At 41.9% G+C, this 22,898-nt stretch overlaps 1 protein-coding gene across 2 annotated transcripts in view; it reads right to left on the reverse strand.

The window, feature by feature from the left end:
- The window catches only part of LOC307248537 (neurobeachin-like), a gene marked incomplete at both ends in the record, with an annotated part of 199,544 nt that overhangs the window by 105,641 nt on the left and 71,005 nt on the right, over positions 1–22,898 (reverse strand). Inside the window, 16 exons of one of the 2 annotated variants that reach the window (XM_080024948.1) lie at positions 196–349; positions 678–895; positions 2,518–3,504; positions 4,054–4,246; positions 4,870–4,993; positions 5,411–5,492; positions 5,602–5,710; positions 7,664–7,756; positions 8,222–8,319; positions 8,593–8,655; positions 9,667–9,746; positions 13,396–13,564; positions 15,063–15,215; positions 16,718–16,826; positions 18,458–18,591; positions 18,728–18,925. In XM_080024948.1, the coding sequence (XP_079881074.1) occupies positions 196–349; positions 678–895; positions 2,518–3,504; positions 4,054–4,246; positions 4,870–4,993; positions 5,411–5,492; positions 5,602–5,710; positions 7,664–7,756; positions 8,222–8,319; positions 8,593–8,655; positions 9,667–9,746; positions 13,396–13,564; positions 15,063–15,215; positions 16,718–16,826; positions 18,458–18,591; positions 18,728–18,925 (2,964 nt within the window). Of the gene's footprint in view, positions 1–138; positions 350–677; positions 896–2,517; positions 3,505–4,053; positions 4,247–4,869; positions 4,994–5,410; positions 5,493–5,601; positions 5,711–7,663; positions 7,757–8,221; positions 8,320–8,592; positions 8,656–9,666; positions 9,747–13,395; positions 13,565–15,062; positions 15,216–16,717; positions 16,827–18,457; positions 18,592–18,727; positions 18,926–22,898 lie in introns of both variants that reach the window. The other variant, XM_080024947.1, reaches the window with a different exon arrangement.

Genomic DNA, 22,898 nt, shown 5'->3' on the forward strand with positions numbered 1-22,898 from the left:
TGTGTGATTGTAATTTCATCAGTATTAATTGTAGCAGAGTGAAGCTGAGAGGCCCTAATCAATAAACACACAAGTCTTATTTCCCCCAGGTACAAACTGTACTCTAATAGACTTCAATCATAGGCCGAGCAGTTATACTATTCCACCACTAGATGGCATTATTTCCACACAGTGAGGACAGAGAGGTTGACTTACAGAGGGAGAGGTGGCCGCAGAGAGAAGTGGCAAGATCCCTCCACAGGCGATAATGATGTTGTCCACCATTTGTGAGATGAGGTGGATGGTGTTATGGACAAAAATAATGTTCTCATTACTATTGACGAAGTCCATGACAGACTTGGTGGAGTGGCTGCAGAGGAAGGACGGAGAGAAAAAAGAGGGTTATTATGGGTAGAAGCATTTTTCACAACAAAAAAAACATATTTAAGTTTTACAAGGAATTAAACATGTACATCACCCAGACATGTCTTAAAAACAGGAATATAATGATGTTAGTTATGATATGGAAAGGTCATATGGGTAGCACTGCAATCACCATGCTCAACCCCTCCCTGTCTCTGTCTCAAGTGCATATACTGTATATATATGAACGGCTTCACACACACACACACACACACACACACACACACACACACACACACACACACACACACACACACACACACACACACACACACCTCCTCCACACATGGACATCACTCTCCAGTGCAAACAGCAGGTCAGCGAGCAGCCTCTGGTGCATGGCCGACCATTTGAACTCTGGGATGCGGAACATGGTGGTGCGTGGGCCGGGGCTGAACTGACGCTGCTGCTCCTCCGTCATGGGCATCCCTCTGAAGCCCATGTCCACACGGATGTCCCTCTCCATGTGAGTGGATAGGCGGCCGTGCAGACTCTAATGGGAGACCGGTTCATATCAGTCAAAAACAGTATAATGAGGTTCATTGTAAGATGATATAGGATAATCCGGTAACACTTTACAATAAGGGTACATTCATTAACTGTTAGTGTATGCTTAATAAGCATTACTTAGCATTTACTGACCATGAATAACTGCTTAGTTCATGCTTAATAAGGGTTATAACTAATAATTAACTAACTGTTATGTTTAGTAAATGCTTTACTAAGCATTAGTTAACCTTCATAATTAGTGCTTAGCCAAGCATTTCATAACCGTTAATAATTAACCATTGACAGTTATTAGCCTTAAGAAAGCATTGACTAAAAGTAAATTAATGTACCCTTATTGTAAAGTGTTACTCATTATCCTTTATTTGTCCCATAGTGGGGACATGTTCAGTGCAGCAACAGAGGATAGTGCAAATAACAAAGGCATCAGTAAAGATGCAAAATATAATAATAACCAGTAAGAAAAAGCTGACACTAAAAAGTTAACAGTTAGAAAGTAGACTAACTCAAAACATTAAGAAAGGCAAATGACAGTAAAATACTAATATACAAGGTACACAGACTGTTCAACAGTGTGTTACAGAGTATAGTTGCTAATGTCAAGATCAAAAGCGCACCCTTAGAGATATAATGCTACTGTCGTCCTATTCACCATGTATGATTAAAGTGAGTCCTGAAATAACCACTTCCTGTTTGTGGGTAAAGAAGAAGAAATTACAACAAGCCCACTGCGACCGCTAAACATAAGATGAATGAGTCAGCGGAGTGCTGCAAAGAAGCCTGTTTAAAAAGCAGCCGAGATGAATTGAACATGAGCAATTATGCAACACAAGAGATATGGTTTAAAAATAAACGTGGCCTCCCACCGGCCCCGCCTCAGTGACCCAGTCAAGACCAAAGAGCCTGACCTCTAAGAAAAGAGCACAGCTCATATGAGAGGAGGGGAGCGCTGGAACAAATCCCAGGCGATTGTTGCAGAATAAATGCTTTGTCTATTTCTGCCCTCATGTTGGGCTCATCCAGCTATTCAAGCAGCCCACTTTCTTGAGTCTCAGAGGGACGTTGCCGGATGTGCACCAGGCCATCCTGTCCCCATTACAAGCTGAGTTAGGCAAGAGATTGATCCCCTATGGGTCGGTTAATATAAAACTGTTCACTACAGGCCAACATATTCCTGACAATTGCAAATGGCCTCCCTCCCTACTTTCTACTCTGTTGACCCTGGGGCTGCTGTGTTTCAGCATCAGTTATAGTCTATTTCCCTTCTGGCAAGGCAAGTCAGTGAACCTCTACCATTTCTTTCACGACTGTCTTATTTTGTGTTGGATATCTCTGGATAACTCAATTTCCACAAATGCACTGAAGGTTGTTTTAGCTTCGGACCAAATTTATTATTTAAATTCAATGTTTTCAAATAATGTTTTCAGGTATTTTTCATGCTTTATCGGAGAGAATAGAAAGACAGATTGGAAACAGGAAAGAAAGGGGGGAAACACGCAGAAAATAGTCCCGGTTGGAATTGAACCCGGGATCAGAGCAACTTCAACTAATCCTTAATGGTATGCACTCCACCATTGAATCTACTAGGTGCCCCGGCTTCATACCAACCTGTGTGGTGGCTGTGGTCTGAATCTTCCTAATGTCCTTATCTGATCTCTCTGTGTCAGAAGGGTTGCTGGTCTCATCTGGTGCACTGCTGCTCTTCACAGTGGAGGGGGCCTCTTTGGACACAGGTGCAGCTGTGCCCTCAGTGACTGCTGCTAGGCTTTCAGATGAAGTTACGGCCTTATCACTGGCTGCATTGCTGATTCCCTCAAAGGCTGCCTGTAGTTCAAACTCATCCTTCTCCAGGATACTGGGTAAGGGGCCAAGCTCGGAGCTGCCATGTGTCAAGTGAGCGAGGAGGCCCAGATCATCAGTGGCTCTGCTGGTGTGGACCGGGGGCTCTGGGCTTGGCAGGAACAGAGGCTCCTCTGGCCTGAGATCAGCCAGTAGCTTGTCCTCCATGCTGCCTGCTGCTGCCACCTCGCCAAACAGGAAGTTGTTGTTGTTGTTAGGGATGCTGTCCTTGTCCATATCTAGAGTAATGAGCGGCGGTGCATTGTGGTCGTCCGATGCGCCCTTTGGCATCAAAACACTGTTGACGTTAGTGTGTAGTTTTTCCACAGCGGCGCAGTAAACGTTATCCAACAGAGAATCCACCTGCACCAGCGCTCCATTCTGGGATATTCCCAGAGTTCCAGGAGGAGACAAGTCCATATCGTCCAGCTTCACCTCCGTAGCCTCCACCTTTTCTGCCTTGATGTCCACCAGGAGATCGTGGACTTTGACCCTGGCACCGTTTACAGTGCCCTCTTGAGGCTCCTTCCCTTCAGCCAGCAGGTTGGTGGAGTCTGCACTCTCAAAGTCCTTCTCACTCTCGGGCGTCTGGGAGTTATCTTCCAGTTCTCTGATCTCCACAGCAGACGCCTGAGCAGATAGACCGGAGATGGTGCTGACAAAACCTTTCTTCCCCTTCTTGATATTCTCCTCCTCCTGACGCTGGTACTCTTCATACATCTTAGCCAGGTACTCCTTATGGGCCTCATAAGTCACCTATAACAACAAAGAAAATGTTACAGAGACAACGTTCGACCCATAATGATGATTAAAGTTATAGTGTGTAACTTCTGTTTTTTCCCTATGAGGAATTCTGGGTAATAACAACCACAATGTCGGCGCATCTACATGAGCTAAGCCTTCAGTGATCACGCATTGGATCCTATTTCTTCCTGCTGTACATCCAGGTTTTTTCTTCGTAGTAGAATCAATGACTGTAACATTAATTGGGCAGAATTTTCTGAGCTTCTGTGCCAGTGTTAGGGGCCGCGACCAGTTTGTAAATGCTTTCATACTGAGAAATACAGAGAAATTTTTGTGGAGCTTATATGTTTAATCAACTTTTATGTCAACTAGTTTGGTGATGATGGCTTGAATGCAAACAACATTATTTATATGAAAAAGCTACGCACTATAGCTGTAATACAACTGTGAAAATCAGTTTAGCAGAAGCTTTACAGGTAGGATACGACAACATAGATACACATGTCTCCCTCAACAGCAGAGGTCAGTGTTTCCTGTTTGTTTCTACAGTGCGGTACTCACCTTAGAGTGGGCTATAGAGAGGGTGTCCACCCATACACGCCATCCTCCCCACTCATACTTGATGGCATGGTAGAGCAGAATACGAAAGATGTTGTACACCAGCTCGGTGATCTTCTGCTCCTCAGAGGTTTTGGGGTTAATGTAGCTGAGAGAAAACATCCAGTCCTGCCACACTGAGCACTGAAGCAGACACCTGCAAGGCGCACAACACGATTAACAAATAAAATCTGCTTTTACATAAGCCAAGTGATAACTTTGGGTAATTTGAGCAATCTTTTTCCACCACAAGTAAACATATGCAGCACCTTGTTATTCACATAACTGCCTTCTTTGATCATTTCTTTGCCACTTCTATATTATCTTGTTTGTTTTTTTGTTTGGCAACAGTAGCCTAATATAAAATCCAACATAGAAAAAGGGGCAGCAAGTGAAAACCAATGAATCCAACAGTTTAACACTACGAGGCACTGTCTGCCTATTCATTTTTAGGCTAATTATGTTGCTGATTTAGGTCAGAGCTTTTCCCCACGACTTCTAGATTAATCGCAATGCCTTCATATGGGTTATGAGTCTATTTGTGTATCAGAAAGAGAGATTCGTTAAAAAAACGGTTGGAGCAATTTCTAATTCTCACGTAAACATCAGCTGGAGAACATATGCACGTCCAGGGATGATTAATCACCAATATCGGAGCCTTTTTATACGTGCTACGAGGAGGGGGAGGAACACGGTGCCTTTATTTTCTCTTTATACGATTACTCAGCGAGGTAATTAATGGAGTGGGTGGGTGAAGGGTAAAGTAAACAGTGTGCTCACCGCCTGTTCTCGCGGCTGTTGCTGAACAGTTTGATCATGTCTGAGAGGAAGAGTCGCCGAACCTCCATCAGCTCCGTGCTGGGTGCGGAGCTCTTCAACAGGGTGGCGACCACCTTGAGAATCACTGATTTCACATGCACCCAAACACAGGTATACACATATTGTCAATTTTCTCTTCTTTTACTAATATTTCATTTTGAATATTCTTCTAATCTCTTTTTAAAGCAATAACTTCCACTTAGCGACATTGACCTCTACAAGGGGTCATACCATGTATTCACTCGTATGTATATATATATATATATAAATAATAAAGAGAACTAACATCAACTTAAAACAAAACATGGGTTGTTTACAAGTTCACCTATCAGATATATTCAGTGTTATTCTCAACGGTCCTCCATCAATTTCATTAGTGGTGCCCATCATTATATGAAAAGTTCCATCAGTAATCTCAACGCATATACGTCATATTGTCAATTTTACCAGAGTACTCTGCAAATAACAGAAGAACGAGAAACTCAATGTGGCACACACTTACTTGGGTTCTGAATCTTGACAGTGGAGTCGGGCTCGGGATGGGGTTTGTGAACTACCTGTGTGCACGCCTGCTCTGTCAGAATCTAGAGCAGGCGTGCGGTGGGAAGACATCAGTCACACACTCTTGTACACAGGGAGCAATGGTGCAGTAATGTTGGCAGGACATTTGAGAACGAAAATGTTGTTTGTTACCTCATACAGAGTGTTGTAGGTCGGCACGGTTACAGTGTTGGTGTGCAGCATGAGTCTCTCTCCCAGGAGAGTGAAGAGACTGTGTGTGTGCATGATCTCCACCTTCCTCCTGTGGATAAACACAAACAAGTAAACACACACGCGCACACACACACAAACACATAATGGCAAATTGTCTTGTTTAGAGCTCCCTCAGCCACTGAAGGGATCAGTGAGTGCCATCAGCCTACTCCCCTTTTTCTCACCCACAGGGAGAAAGCGTGCTCGGGAGACGGGGTGTCACGGACTGCCTGCTGTCATAAATTGGGGTGAATTTATTTGGAGGTGTGTAGGATAACAAAGTTGGCCTATCACTAGAAATGGCTCCGAGATACAAAAGCGGAATACAACAGGTGAACGGGTTCAACAGTGACAAACTGCTCCTGCAAAACAGTACAAGGACTGCTGTCAAAATGCTAAGCCAAAGCTGCCGCCACCGCCTCAAAACGATCTGGGACTTTTCTTAATAAGTCGCCAATTTTTCTTTTTTGTAGTTTTTTGCCGAAGCTGGCAAATTTGACTCTAGGGAAAAAGGGGAGCATTGCTTTCAACTGTCAAAATAATGGAAATGTGTGAGAAAAAGGGCAGGCTGATGATGCATAGCGAGCTCTGGCGGGAACCTGTACAAGGTTATTAAACCAACAAGGTACAGTGGGGAGGAATGGCCTTGTTGTAAATTATTTGATGAGTGTAAATCCATGCAAAGCCCCTCTCTGCCTCCCTGCATATAGTCGAAATCATAAATGAAACAAAATGTCAAAATGAAGGCACACTGCTGTACGATGGATAATGTAGTCATACAGCAGGGCACATTTAATTCCAAAACTATAAACTTGACATGCAATATTCATTACGTTTTATATTTAGTCTATGATTCAGTGGTTGAGAAATGTGCGATTATAAAACAGAATGTTCGAGCAGAGCTTACGTCATATTTCCTGGCTGTTTCTGGCTGTTGGCTGGTTGCCCAAACTACTGAATACTAACTAGTAAAACAAATCGGTGTATCAGATGCTGATTATTTGATTCATCAACCCTGACAGAACTAAAAACTCAATCGCTAAGCTAATGAATGTTAAATGATGAATGTTAAAATGATCAAAAGGTAATAACATCAACAAAGCCTTCAGAATAAAAGCGCAATTCTGTGTTTGCACTAGAGCTCAAAGTGAAGCGGCATGGTGCTTTAAAATGTATGAAAGCTATTAAAGTGAGGGGTGAAAGGCAGACTTCCATTAAGCCACCATGTCCCTTGAGGAAATAGGCCTTTTTGCTTGCTGCTGGGGCAGTCTGGCATTGGGCTTATGCCTGTGCTTTTCTCTGCATTTGGCAGGCAGCGGTTACACCACAACACCTGGTGCCCCACCACTGTGAACATAGCAAAAACCCACTATCTCTTCTATCCATCCCTGTACCCTGCTGCATTTTCAATCATATGCTCCCCCGGTCCTAGGTTTTCTTTGTCTCCTCTCCAATGAGCAGAACACAAAGGATATGCTGACATCGTGGTGGGTGGTTTATTATTTATTTCACTATGCAGGACAGTAACTTGGACATCTTCCACCATTCTCCTATGTTGATTAATGGTTTTAGGGCATGATGCCAGGTATTCAGGTGTTCTTACAAAGAAGTGGACCCATTTGCAAAAAGTTTTCTTTTAGTTGGACACTTTATCACCGGAGAGGCAGGGACAGATGAATCATCCCCCTGAATGTAAATCCTGATTTTACAATGAATGTCGTTCATTTGGACATTGCAGGCTTAAAATGGAAGAACTACAGAGAATATGAAAGAGTTAGAAACATAACACACACACACACACACACACACACACACACACACACACACACACACACACACACACACACACACACACACACACACACACACACACACACACACACACACACACCTATTTTCTTTTGCCATCTAGCAATTCATCAATCATTAGACTATTCATCATAAAAACACTTAGAGCGTGTAATTAGCGTCTAATACAAATATATTGGAACGGGTTACTTACTTGTGGCCCAAATGCTTGAGGAAGTACCCAAGGACTTTGAGGGATTGTACTCGAATGCTTTCACTCTTAGAGGCCATGAGCTTGTAGATTACCCTGGAATAGACACAAGCAGCGAAAGCTGGCAACAGCACACTGTCTTGACAGAATAAAATATAGCCCTGGTGATGAAAAGGCCCTGCACTGGTTAGCTGACAACCACCTTCCTTCAGGGAGAATTTACATTAGCATTAAATGAATGTCCCAAAGAAAAGCAGCAGCCTTCCTTCCCACAATGAATCCCTTAGAAGTCACAAGTAGTGCTACACTGTGCGCATTTATATTTTATAGGATCACGTGGGATAAGTTTGATCACCCACGTCATATTGTGAAATTAATGTTTATATTATTTTTCTAATCGTTTATTTTTTTTCCTCGCGGAACTAATGCATTATTCATGCATCTCATAGGCACACGGAAACAGCACAAGAAGTGAGGCGCTTAGGAATATTTTGTAGGTTTTTTCTTTTCATTTGGTGCCTTAGCAGAGAAGGGATTGTGTCTTCCCCTGAGGGGCTTTACCGTATTCCATTTCTCTGGTCGAAAGCCGGGATCATGGAGGCTGGATGCTCAGACATGAGGGCTACCACCAGCTGCAACACATCATGAAGATTCTCATCCTGCAGAAAAAAAAACAAGAAAGACAAGAGAAAGAAAAATAGAAAATGGAGCAGAGGAAGAGAAAGGAATCAGTGTTGGCTTACCTCTGTAACTGCAACAGTAGCAAAGCCATAATGTATGTGTCTGTATCAGCTGGACACCAAATGATTCATTCATCTTGCTGGTTAGTGTTAATGCTGGGAAAATGAAACTTCTCCTAGAATAGCAACTGTGAAGTATTCCAGTAAACTTAGAGCAGCACACCGACAGTCTGTGTAAATGAAATCATGTACCTCATGCATCGTTAACAGGTAGTTCAGGATGCTCTGAAGCTCATCCTCCTTTACACCTCGGTCCTGAAAGAATAATGAAAAAGAAAGGACAATGTCAGAAATGTAATTATGCACCAGGCCAATAATTGGATATGGGTCATTGCATTATAAAAAAGGTGAAGTGTGCCTGCTGATATTCAGGCATAAAAAAAACGTCACAGCATCTTTTTAATTTTGCTTTAAAGTTAGAGAGAAGGCACTTGTTATTACTGAAGGAATAAACGCAAGTGTTTTTTGTCCCTGTCAGTGTGTCTGTTTTTACTGTTGGGCTTAGAATGGGTGTGCTATTGATGCACCTGTCAATAGCACAAGATTTCTAAATCGAAACAGATTAAACAGCAAGGTAACTGTTAGGGACTTTTCCTGGCGATAACATGTAGAAATCAAGCCTGTTTTCTGTTCAGTGTTAAAATGTATTTTTATTTTCGGCCTGTAAAAGGCTGGTAAGAACGTGGCAAAGTAATCAGAAGTCTAATATGTAGTTCAGCACTCTAAAACCTTTGTTATTGAGAAGTCATTAATTAGTCAGTAATAATTCATTTTAATTTTATAAATGTGGTAATTAAAACAACAAAATAATGCCAAATAACAGTCACACATATCCAGGGCTAAAGTAATGGCTTAAAAGTGCAAACTTTGTCTGATTAACAGACCAAGAATAAATCAATAATTACAATTAATTAAAGCAAACGTAAACATCAATGTTTTCTAATTTGAAAAGATGGAAACAACAAATGTCTGGTATCTTCATTTGACAAATCCCTTAAAGGATTCAATAATTACCAAAACTGTAATTAATTCATCGCCTCTTCATTAATGGATTTGTTGAATTAGTTTTTAGCAACTGGTTCTCTTGCAAGCACACAAAATAAATAATACAGAAATAAATAGCACTGAATGTATTGAGACACAGACTGTCAGAATGCTGTAAAAAGACAACACAGAGAGACATTGACATTCTTCATATTATCTCTGCACAGCTCAGAAATCAAGCCGTATGAGAGGCTGCGAGGCATGAAGACAGGTGGGATGTACCTTCAGGATGAGTTGCTTGAGGAAGAGAAGCATGAACGCCCGCAGAGAAATGATTTCTTTCTGGGTCGGTCTTGGACCATCTGTGGTATGGAGAGAAAAAGTGAAAGAAGCTAAATAAGATAAGATCCTACTTGATGATATTTTGATTGATATTGTAATAGTTCTGGTCTTCTCCTCATTTGAGCCTTTGGAGAAGCAAACACGTTCAAAGACATATTCAGTTATCATCAGCTTTGTACTGATTTGTACTTACTAGATTTACTTTAAATGTGAGTTACATAGTTTTACCAACAATGATTTGTACAATAACTAGATTAAGTAGAATACATTGTATAATCTGTACATAGCATGATTTAAGATCAGGAGGGGCCACTCTGAGTGTTCAACCTAAACTGATTCATCATTCCTGCTGCATATCAAGTGTGTTTGGATCCCAGGTAGTCTTGGTCACGACATAGTGCCCAGTCAGCCAGCACAAGGTCAACACAGACACACCTGCCCGTCACACTGGCCAACATCTCATTAAATCAACCCAGAATGCCTCTGCCAAATTTAAGGTCACTTTGATAGTCTGAAGTTTGCCTTCATATTGCAATCCATTCCTGTCATGAGCCTCATTCCACATCAGACAGGCTGTAGCTGTCAGCAGGTGTGTGTACTGTATGTCATTCAAATAAAGAAGAATGACAGAACTCATTGACTAACTGCCATATTGCGGAGATGCCCCTGCTGTAATGGGTTGGGTTTGCACAAGAATAAATTTTGACACACAGTCAGATCCTATTAAATATGCTGAGCCCATTTGTTTTAAACCACAAACTGTTTGCACACACACTGAGTAAGCACACTAATGGGGCAGCCGCGGCAACAAGCGGATCAATGCAACACAGAGCTTTTCAGTCAGACATCAGAAAATGCAGGATATGGCATCCTGTGTACATTACCACCTACTACAACAATACAAAAAAAGAAACCCAGTAAGATCAGCAGCCGTCTCACTGTAGAAAAAGCATCCATTTTGGCTGTAAAAACTTGGCACATTTTGATTCGGTTCTCTTCATCCCTGTGCAGCTAGCCAGGTATAACACACAATGACAGAAACTTGCAGAGGCATTAAATGACTGTAGTAGACCTGTGCCAAATACAACGGCAAAAGCCTTCCGGGGGGGAGGATTGGTCACTTTGCCCAATGGCTTTCTTCTCCTGTCAGTGCTGATAAACTCCCAACATGCACCTTGGCCGGACACATGTTCATTTGAAGTGGGGACAGTGCCATGATGACAGATACAGCAGCAGCAGCAGACACCTGACCGTCCTGCTACTCACACAGCCAGTCAATGTAATCAATGGCGAGGCTCCCGGAGGTTACAGGGAGGATGGGCAAAGTGCCGCTGCATTCCGACACTGATTAATAGAGTAAGAATGGAAAACCCCAGTGCAGGAATAGAGGCTGACGTGGAGGGGATAAGAACATTATTACCGCAGCCACTGCATCTTAAGTTATATTCTCAACCAATTATGCTCAGCAGCTCTGCACAGCTCTTGTTTCTTCATTCACATATTGCTTTACTTCACGCCTCCCAAGGGCACAAGGGAGAACATTTATTGGGAAACAATTTATGTCCATGTGATTAATGTAGGAATCTTATTTTCGGCTCATGACAATGATGTTAATAAAGTCGTGGCATACACAATAGCATGTGTCCTGTGTATACTGGTGCAAAGCTTTAAATAAATAACAAGAATGGTTGGATTTTTCACTTTGTTCACTCCCCTGTATGAAATTGAAATAAAGGCTGATGAAAAGAATGTTCGTATGCACTGTAAAGACACACACATACACACATACACAGGGCAAACATAACGGGGAAAAACAATGAAAAAATAAATAGATTTTTTTCAATCGTTTTCTGATGCCCAACCTAGCCTCAGTTTGATCTAGTGAAAATTAGAAGCAAAGCAGTGTTGAAATAAGAGAAAAAAATTGGATTTTTCTAATTTATAAGAAGGAAAGCACATAAAAAAAATTATTGATTAGATGTTTCCTCTGAAGTACATACAGTACATGTGTCACTGTTGATTCTTCCTGTGATGGCCACACAAAAGAAGAACCAGATTGAAATGAGAGTGGTGACTGGCCGAACAGCTTTGCTTGCAATCTCATCACTTCTTATTGAGTGAACACAGAGGCAGGCAGAGACAGAGACAAAGGGAGAGTGATAGAGATTGAGACGGATTATGTGTTGGTTTGTGTCGGTACCTATCATGGACTGTGATATGCTAAACAATACACATTTGTCTTTGAGTGCCTGCAGTGATTCTGTGTATAACCAAATGATACATGGCTTTAATTTGATAGCACTCTCTATTAAGACCTGAGGGGAGGGTGGCATTCACAGAAACAGAGAGAGTAGCTGGAGGAGCTCCGTTTTAAATGTGCTCTCTGTGTCACTATAATTGAACACTTTATTATCTTCTTGGCTCTCCACCACCTCTGTGTGTGTGTGTGTGTGTGTGTGTGTGTGTGTGTGTGTGTGTGTGTGTGTGTGTGTGTGTGTGTGTGTGTGTGTGTGTGTGTGTGTGTGTGTGTGTGTGTGTGTGTGTGTGTGTGTGTGCATTTGTTTGGTCATTTCTCAGCCAAGAAGGACAGAGAGGAAAAACTGAACTGCCTAATCAAGTGCAGATCAATGGTTTCAGACCTACACTGAAGATAAACCATGAGATATGCCTGCCCCAGTATCTCTGCTACTCTCTCAGCCCACCACAATCTCCCGGGAGTCCGACGACAATCAGCACCATATATATAGTTGAGTTTCAGAGGGCTATAGGTTTAGGGGAGACAAGGAGGGTGGTTGGTAAAGTGTCAATCTTTTATTCAATCAGGTCTCTTCATCACAGCCTTGAGAAAATATTGTTTTGTTGAGCACTGGCAGTGATTCCTCCCTTTTAAAAAATGTGTTGTATATATGAAATAAAAAACATATGAAGATTGCTTACTTACAACCACACAGGACTGAGCTTTGTATGTCAAACTTTTTCTTCAAAGTCACTTTTAGAGTAGTGCTTATGTCAAAGGAAGAAAAAAACAAAAAATAAAAAAGAAGCTTGTAGCTACAGCTAACCTTCAGACAGTAGATTTCATTAGGCCTCGGTGCAGCATAAGCTAAGGCCTCAGTACCAATATAAAAGTAACCCGTATATACTATGACACGTAGTTTGAGCAAAGAATAATGGAGAGCAAAAAGGAAATGACAGTTCAAGGACACTTTTACTTCCAGCTGCACCACGATGCCAGTTAAATTACTGGTCCAGGTTTCAGAGGCCTTACACCCACACAGAGGACCCACCGGGGGAATGACAGTATTGATGTGGCGTGTCTACCTCACTGTCATCTCCACTGATGGCCACGGTCCTAACAGCTGATAGGCAAGCAGCGCTTCTATGTGGAGGATGAGTCATTTCAAATGTGGGGGAGCTGCTGCTATTTCAAGGAAGACACTTTGATCTATCTTGGCCTGTGACTGCACACGATGATTGTGATTGGTTCACTCGCTCCCGACGTTTTCCCTTTCCTTTTCACTAAGCTTCACTTGGAACAGATGGATATGAAACAGTTTACATCAACAAATAAAACCAAACCAAATCATATTGCACTGCATCAAAAAGCAAATAAACAAAATAAATAAACTTGTGTTGAAAAAATTTCCCCAAAATGTTGATTATGCTTACCGAGACCCTTGGGCGTGATGCCACTGCAGTCTGCGGGGTTAACGGCCCAGTAGTAGTACTTTAGCATGTGCATCAGCTGAAGCACCGTGCCCACTCGACGAATCGTGTTGTAGATGGTCGCCGTGCCGATGAACTCAGCAGAAAGGTATGTGTACAGAGAGAGCTGTACCTGGAGTGGGACCAAACACGTGCACACACGCGCGCGCACACACACACACACACACACACACACACACACACACACACACACACACACACACACACACACAACACACACACACACACACACACACACACACACACACACACACACACACACGCTATTAACTACATTAATCCCAAGACATTGTACTGAGGTTAATTGCAGCACTAGTGAAGCCTATTATACGTTGCAGGTGTATGGCGGAGATGACCACTGACCCTGTATTACTCAATTTCATCATTTCTGCAGCTCCACTCTGTTCAGTGATGATTAGCGTGTCCTCTGTAATTAGCAACAGACCTGACAAGAATCCGTAATCCCCACCACAGTTGTCCCGGCTACAAATACCGAAGGCTTTTTTCCCACATGTCATAAATTACAGGATATTAACGAGTCAAATGTGAGTCGTGATGAAAGGCGGGCAGCTTGGTTACGACGTGAGCATGATGTGATATGGTTCTGAGGCTGCTGAAATGAAACACTGGAGATAAGTGAACAGCAGGCTCTCTGTAATGTCATTTTCTACGAGAACAGGAAAAAGTCAAATGCACTCACAAGATCCTATTTGCCTACTAGGACAAGGTCATTGGCCCATGTAATTAATGCTGTCGTGTGCCCCCATCATTCACACAGCTGGCTCCCCCTTACCCCCATGCTGCAGATATAGGGACGGAAGAAATGTGGACTTTCGTGGCATGTCCTAAGGGAAGCAGCCAACATATAGCTCTCTGTGCCGGTGCAGCTAAAAGTGTTCTAACCCACTTCATTACCTCGCTCCTTCTCTCATTTTCTCTCCCTCTTTCCTCTACGCTGTGCTTTGGGAGGGGAGTGTCACAGGCAGGCTTCCTGACACTTTTGTATTTATTTCCTCCTTTTATTTATTCATGGCATGGCCCACCATGCAGCCTTCCTGAGGCAAATGTATTTGCCACACTCAAACTCAAAAACTCAGCTCCTTTGATATACCTCATCACATTTTTTCATGGGTCATTATTCAAATGGAGGAGGACGGGGGAAAAAAAGCTGTGGATAGACTTGGTTAAGTTGAGGACAGAAAAGTGGAGGCAAGTGAACTCTCCACATATTCAATTTGAGTATATATCCAGTGTATGTGCTAAAGATAAACTGTAAAAGGCTGAAACTACATAATACTCATTTGACATCTCAACCCAACTCAACATAGTTTTGCATTTGGCTGATTAATATGAACTGCAGTCATAAACAGTATACGATCTCTTCCACTCTGCATGAATACCACCTACACTACAACTTGACATACATACTTGACAGCAGATATTTTCAGCCCGGTTTCATTATTAGAAACACTGGTATGAGGACTCTCAATTCTTGTCTACACAGAAGCAATGACCATGGCAATGATTACGTAAGCCTTCTGTGGTTGTAGCCTGATCATATACAAAGACACCTGTCCCCTTTGTGGACCGAGTTACCTGCGGGAGCTCACCTTGGCAGGGGTGTGGATCCAGATGGCAGCGTTGAACAGGATGTGGTCACACAGCTGTTTCAGCAGTGGTGCTCCGTGTGCAAGACCATCCAGATACTTTGCAAAGGAGAGGAACAGCTCTAATACAGCCCTGGTGATGTGGGCACGGGATGACTGTGGGAAGAAGCACAACATAGTGTTAAACAGTAAACACATCAGCAGGCCTATTCTGCTGTAAGCGGGTATTTATCCTTCCTGATAGTGTCCGCATTATGGACAGTGACACCCTATGGTAACTGTTCACAAAAAGAAACTAAATGTTACAATGACAAAGCACATCTATAACGAAAGAACAATAGACGTAGAAAATATAGGACTATACAAGTGGTAAGAAACAGAAATATAAAAAAAACATTAATGCTAAATTGTACTCACTATTTAAGCCAATGATGGCAGTTATCAAACACATTTCTTATTCAAGTTGGTCTTAGAGGATTCAAAAAGTATAAAGGTACTTCATGTATAAAAAAAAACACAGTTTAAAAATTCTACAGACACATTGTGAATTTGTTTTTATGTCTTTTATTATATAAACTTTTTATGTGTGTAAAAACTGTCCTTTTCATTTTGTCAATTCTCCATTCCCCACCTATGTAGGCTCATTTAAAGGATCACTTGTTTTTTTTCGTGTTGTACTTTTGTCAGTAGCAGCTCATTAGCATGTCAGCAAAGGAGATAAATTGATCTACTTAGGCATGTTGTCAAGTTACTGAATGTGTTAGAGGCTTGACTTTGCAAGGAATTTCACTTTGAAGAATACCATTAGCGCTCCTGTCTGGCACCTGGTCTCAGCCCAGGTGGGGACTTGGGAGGGCAGGAGAAATGAAGGCACGGGGAGAAGAGAAGGTGTGGCATAAACAGATCGCGAACAGATGGTGTGATATGTGGAAGTGTGAAACCTGGCAGGAGGAAGGAAGGAAGGGGAAAAAAAACTCTCAGGTGCCGACTCTGCCTGGCTGTTAGTTAACAGCAGCTGAAGCCAGCAGGCAAGTCAGTGAGTGACAAAGTGGAGTCATTTCTCAGCGCTCAAAAAGAGCCTGCACTCTGGGGAGGCCGGCAAGCTGCTAGATCTGCATCACAAAATGGGTAAATAAAGATTGATGCGGAAGGAGAGAGCGAGAACAAGAGAGGAAGTATTCTAGTTCTTCCTCTAGCTCTCTTTAGTTCAAAGACATGTTGAGGACTCTGCTATAAGCATTGGAATATCAGCCTGTTGACAGCAGGGCTTGTAGAAAACAGACAAGACACAGTGCGGCTTGATAGTGGAGATAGTGACAGAGGTGTTAACAGCAGATGGGTTTTTGAGAAAGAAAAAAAAACTGTTGAAACATCAGTTTATAATTTCCCAATCATTGTTTCACTCCAGAAGTGAACTTTTCAAAGTGAGAGAAAAATATTGCTATGATGAGTCTGTCTGTTCCCACACTATTGGCCTACAGGCTACATGTATATGGGTTCTTCGTAATGTTCTCCCAAGAGCAACAGTGTAAATAACACAGCATTTGAATGGGTAAGGTGAAATAGGTGAATTTGTAAATTGCACCTTCCTGAGAACTGACGTGTCACCATGTGTTGGAAAGCTGTTGGGATAAGTATAGGAGGATGCTCTTCCATACCTTCTCTAGCAGGTATCCAATAACCAAGAAGCCCTTTCCTCCAAGCATCTGCTCCTGCATGGCCACAGAGCTCTTGAGCAGCTCCACCAGAAAGGCGAGGAGAGTGGCACTGCAAAACAGGAAAACATAACGTCTCGCACAGGAATCATATAACCTTCAATTCACACACACACTCATCGGGTGGTGCAGCAGTTATTCTATGAATTACAGAAGCATGAGGAAATACTGTGGCAGACAGCGAGAGAGGGAGGGAGAGAGAGAGAGAGAGAGAGAGAGAGAGAGAGAAAAACAAGGTCATTTTCAGAGGATGTCAGCAATCAGTTGGGAACTCCAGCTCACCACTTTCATCCCTCTTCAATTCATAAGAAAGGGTTTGCTCGCTGGGCTCTCTAGGGACAGAGAGTGCTGTCTCGGGGGTGAGTTGTATTGTGTGTGTGTGTGTGTGTGTGTGTGTGTGTGTGTGTGTGTGTGTGTGTGTGTGTGTGTGTGTGTGTGTGTGTGTGTGTGTGTGTGTGTGTGTGTGCGCGTGCGTGTGTGTGCGCGTGCATGTGCGCGCGTGTGTGTGTGTGCGAGCATGTGTGTATGTGTGTGTGTGTATGTGTGTGTGTATGTTGGGGGGGAGGAGGGGCCAGGGTTCAAGGGGGGCAAGGCAGCACACTGAAGATGATTTTCTGCTTTTTTTATAAATTCTTTGTTGCAGGGCTGTTCAGTTGAAGCCTTTGGCTGAGTGACAGTGGTGCTCAGGTGCTCAGTGACACTTCTTAAATCGGCTTTCCCCACACATTTTCCCGTGGCCTCCACTCTAACAATCGCAAGGACACAACCACGGCTGTTCAGGGTTGCCCAAAGATACTGCACATACAATGCATACATACAAACTGACAGAAGTGCACTCTGACTGTTTGCAGTTGGTCATTTCTCACTTAACTTAACGATAAGTGAGCCGAGGGGAATACATGAGTACACACACAGAACCCTGTCACAGTTTACCCTCTGATCCTTTTTACTCCAAGCAAAGCCTCCTTCCAATTTAGCAGAACAGTAGCGACTGATGTTTCACCACTGCTGTTTGGAATTCAAGCTGGCACACAGTAACAGGAGCTTAGATATTTGATAAAAGTAATATTTTTCTATTTGAGGTCGCTGTTGAGAACAGCCTCAGCAGATCCACATGCTTTATAGACGGTTAATTGTTGCAAGTGGCTTTGAACTCGTCAGCTCAGCAGGCTTTAAGAAGGACTGAAGGACAAAGAATGTTTTTGGGAAGAGCTACACACTGAGAGGGAAAGGAGCCGTGACATACTAGCTAGAGAGAAATGAGGGGCCCAGAGAAGAGATGAGAAGAAAGTACGGAGAGGCAGAGAGCTTTGGGCATGTGGGGAGCTGGTGCTGCTGTGTGGCCACCCCTGTGTGTGTCTATCTGGCTTGTACTGCAGTTGTTGCAATGGACACAGGATTAGAGCCGAGCTAAGACTGCTTCCAGCGCACCGCGGGGAAGCATTGGACTGACCACCACAGGCTGACAGGGATGAGAGCAGTCTGGACCAGAGATAATAAAGACAACTGGACTACAACTGGAACACAACTGTTATTGGAAGCAGGCAAGAGTTTTATTATAGATGCATTGGACACAAGGCTAAAAATGGCAAAAAATGTAAAAAAAAAAAAAGTAAGCAAATTCATAGTTACCAACAATAGAATTTGTTCAATTTCTAAGGAATCAACATTTCTACGTCTTACCATACAGTTGCTTCCACCTGGCTGTCATTGAGCTGATGGTAGTCCAGCTGAGCAAAGAGCGGGAAGAGCACCTGGATCCCACCAATGGAGTGGATGGCACTGTGGATGGAGTGAGTCACCGTGGCTTTGACATCCTGCCAGAATAATATGAAGAAAAAAAACAATAAGACACAACCCTTTGAAAGTGACATTTTAAAATGTTCGCTTACCAAAGTCAATGCAACAGTATCAAGGTCATTTTACGCTTTGAGAGACAGTGTTGGCTTTGACCTGTAGCATAAGGGCGTGCGGCGAGTGAACAAAGATGGAGGTGTTTTCTTTAGGCAGGGACTCCAGGCAGAGCTGGGATTCGGTGGCCTTGGCGTTGTAGGTGAAGGCGATGGAGCTGGTCAACTTGCCGTCATACAGCACCTGCTTGTGATGCTCGGCTAAGTGGATATCACTCTCGGACTTGAACTTAAATGTACTCTAGAAAAAAAGAGAGAAAGAGAGAGCAAAAAATAAGTGAGAATAAAGGAGAGATAAAAGAAAGAGATGCAGAGAGTGATAGATTAGCTAGAAGTAGCTTCTTCCTGCATATGAACCCTTTCAATGTCTCCCGGGTTTTATCTTTTAATTATAACTTGTTTGAAAAAAATATCTATTCTAAAATAGAAAAAAATGAATTATTGACTTTTGCATTAGCGGCCACGCATTTCCAGGGATTGGGATTTCTTTCTAGGCACACAGTGCATGACAGTAAGTCAGTTCTTTGAAATTTCATGTTTTTTTTTTAAATAATTCACATCTTTTTCATCTCCGTCACCAGGGTTGAGGTTAGTGATGCAATCGAACAAACAGATATTGTCATATATCTTTTTATTTTATTAATTTTTTTATATAATGCTTATTTATTATTTTAAAGTACAAACCTTAAAATGATTTTCTCTGTGTGTCTCATAGGGAATATATGACATGATATGTTTATGTCATGTAGGTAGGCTATTTGTTGTGGACCTTTTTTCCATTTGGTTTGATCTTTGTCTTAAGAATATTTACGCCAGAGCCTTCCCTTTTTATCTCTGTGGGAACATTGTTTGATGAAAATCTTCAAATGTTACTGCAGAGTTCAAAGATAAGGAGGAACATGGTCTGGTTAGAAAGATCAGAGTTGCCCTGATACCTTAGATGATTGTTTACCTGCGTTCACTTAACCCAGTCATTCACTCTAGCCTGTTGGGGGAGCAATCTCATGCCTTGATTCTCATGAAGATACACTGCAACTGAAAGAGGCTTTAGAGATAGTGTGCTATGATTGAAGTCTTACACTTATCACATATTAAGATCTGTATCACTACGTAAGAAAAACACCTTCAAATGAAGCCTTTCTTCTTTTTATAGCAAATACTACTAATTACATTTTACCCTCCATCCACATACAGAACAAGATTCCTAAACTAAAACTAAAACATGCTATTTGGAACATGTGTAATACTCTAAATCTTTAACTCTTTATAGGGATTAATCCTATGTCCCATAGGTTTTTAAAGTATCATCGAAAGCACTATTTATAACATTATTATTAGCACTATTTTATTACTCAATTTACCTGTCCAGGGATTACAGGTGGAAATTAGTCTTTTGCTAAAACCTGGTACATGACATCTGTCCGTGCCTTAAACAATGCTCAATGTTTGTTTGTTTTTTGTACTGTTCAAATAAATTTACATTACATTTTAGGGCTCTGTAAAAAGAAGTTGAGGTTCTTTCACTCAGTGTCTGTGTCGCACATACTCATTTGTTAACATAGACAAAACGCTGATTGATAACAGCCTAGACTTAATTTACTCTCTCAATTAGCTGTTGACAGATGAGCTGAATTCATCTATCAATGCAGTGTGAATGGACTGTGCTTGATAAGGAAATCAGGTCCTCTAATCAAGAGGCTTGAATTATTTATGAATTAGAGAAATGTTTTTCCTTCCCTCTCTTCTCTGACTCACGGACAGCAAGCGGATGCTGATGAGATAAAGAGAGACGGAGGGAGCGGAAGTACCAGTGAAAAACAACCATTTGTTCCAAGAGGGAACGTAAATAAATACATAAATAAATAAGTTATGCAACACAGGCAAACAGGGTTCATGCACCAGGCTAAAAGGCAGCTAAATTTGGGTTTCTTGTTTTCACTAAGGGAGTAAATGGAAAAACAAGGTGCGCTGACTCAGGTTGTCGATTGGACAAACATTGTGCATTCTAGTTTGAGTGCCTTTAAAGTGTATAATTGTAGGTAGGTGGCAACCTTTGGAAGAAACAAACAACAATTTCTTCAGTTTCTTTATATAAAATACCTGATACAAATACTGCACAATAGTAAAATTAGCTTGTATCAAACCAGATTCAAATGTTTATATGGTAGGTGAATCCTGTTTCCAAATGATCCTGGTCAAAATCCATATATATTTTCTAGCGCAAAATATGTTGCCCGGCAGAATTACTCAAGGAAGAGTTCAACAGGGCAGTTCCAGAAACGGAGAGGGCTGAGCCACATTTAATGGTATATCTCCTTCCAGTGGAGATGATAAAAGGGCGTACAGGGTATTCTGTTCCTCTGCCATGATCAAGTCCACACAGCAGCCCAAGCATGTATCTCATCATGAAGTCTCTAACATCCTTCACAAGTTCATACTCATGAAACCCAAGTGACAAGAAATAACAAGCTCCAGTGCCCCGCACTTTAGTACGAGAGCCCTGCCGCAGTGTGAAAATAATGATCTTATGGATTGCAGCTCCAGTAACAAACCCTGTAGCATGACAGCATCATCCCACAGAGCAGTCAGTCATAGAAAAAGAATGAGAGCACAGTTCCCTTGTTCCTCTCTGTGCCAAAGGCTGTCATCGACCAGGGGTATCCCCATGACGACTCCCAACAAGAAACATGGAAGACGCTGACAAGACAAGCTGGGGATACTCCCCTCCCATTAGCATAGCATACTGAAATAATATAGTCAACAATGGAATGGAATCCAATGAATTCATAATATTAAAAAACAGATTTAATTAAAAATATTTTTAAAGGTTAGGCCATTACTCATGGTAAGAGTTTGACTTCAGCTGCAGACCAAAACAAACATTCAGGGCTTATTTGCATGCTTACACACCATCTCCTAGTATATCCAATCATTGTCTACCAAGCCGTCTATTTTAATGAAGATGACATTGACAACATTTTATAACATGTCTTATTTTGGATCCCAGGTGACAAGCAGGTTCAGTACATTTGCAGGTATGCATGTAGGCCTGTTTGGTACCTCAGTAGATTTTGACATCTGTGAGCTTGTCATGTCATGTTCTACAGATCAGATATTGGATGACTACATGGCCCCTACAAAGAGATAACATTTGTCTTCTCTGACATGGAGTGTGCAGCTCCTCTGTCTCTTGACAGCGATCTGAGATGCATAGTGCAGAGCAGTGTTGACACAAATTCAATGAGCTACTTGTAGAACACATACGGTAATGATGATAGAGGGAAATGATTATAAGTGCATTGAGTAAAGGGACATAAAGTCAGGGCTTAATTGTTTTGACAAGTCAACTCAAAGACGGTTACTGTGCCTCTCTCTTACCTATCCCTCTTCCTTTTTCCACAAATGCAAAGTGCTTGTTCATTGTGAATTGTTGGGTCTCTTTGAATTGAACAGTATGGTCTAGACCTGCTCTATGAAAAATAGCCACAAAATAACTTATGTTATGATGTGGAGCTATTTAAATAAAATTGAGTTGAATTTATTTAATACTTCAGGTTCAGAGAAGCTGTCGCCGGACATTGCTGTGCTGGAAGTCGTTCCATTTCCCGCAAAGAGATGAATAGATATCCAGAATAAACACACAGGGGGCTTTTCAAAACTCTTTCTTTGCCAGTATCCATGGGGAATTATATAATATAACATATTCCTGCGTTACACGTGACACATCTTTCCTTGTAGGAAATCTGCCTTTTATTTCTAGACATTCAGCAAATCTTATGGACTCTGTTAAATCAGCAGTGATGATTGACAGTCCGAAAATTAAAGTCAACTTCAGTGCATCAGTGTCTGTAGAACCAACACTGCTCCTTGGTGTTATCTCCGAATGGCTGGGCATTTTTCGAGTCAGTCAAAGAAAAATAAATATACAGCAAAAGTTGTTTGGTACTCTGAATGATATAACCAGAAGTCCATCTCAGTCCAAAGTGAAATTTCACATACAGAAATATCAAAAGAGACCCAGGGAACAAATTCAGATTTCACTAACACGTCTGTCAAATGTATAGCCATGTATCATTACTTGCAGTAGACATAGTAAGCCTGGGCAGCAGTCATTTCTGCATTTCAACAGCATAAGTTACAGTTCCTTTCATACACTGAGCGAGCAATGCAAAGCGTGTCAAACATCAAAAATGGATGAGAAGACCACAGATCAG

The sequence above is a fragment of the Ammodytes marinus genome (assembly GCF_949987685.1).
Source record: "Ammodytes marinus genome assembly, chromosome: 3".
NCBI lineage: Eukaryota > Metazoa > Chordata > Actinopteri > Uranoscopiformes > Ammodytidae > Ammodytes > Ammodytes marinus.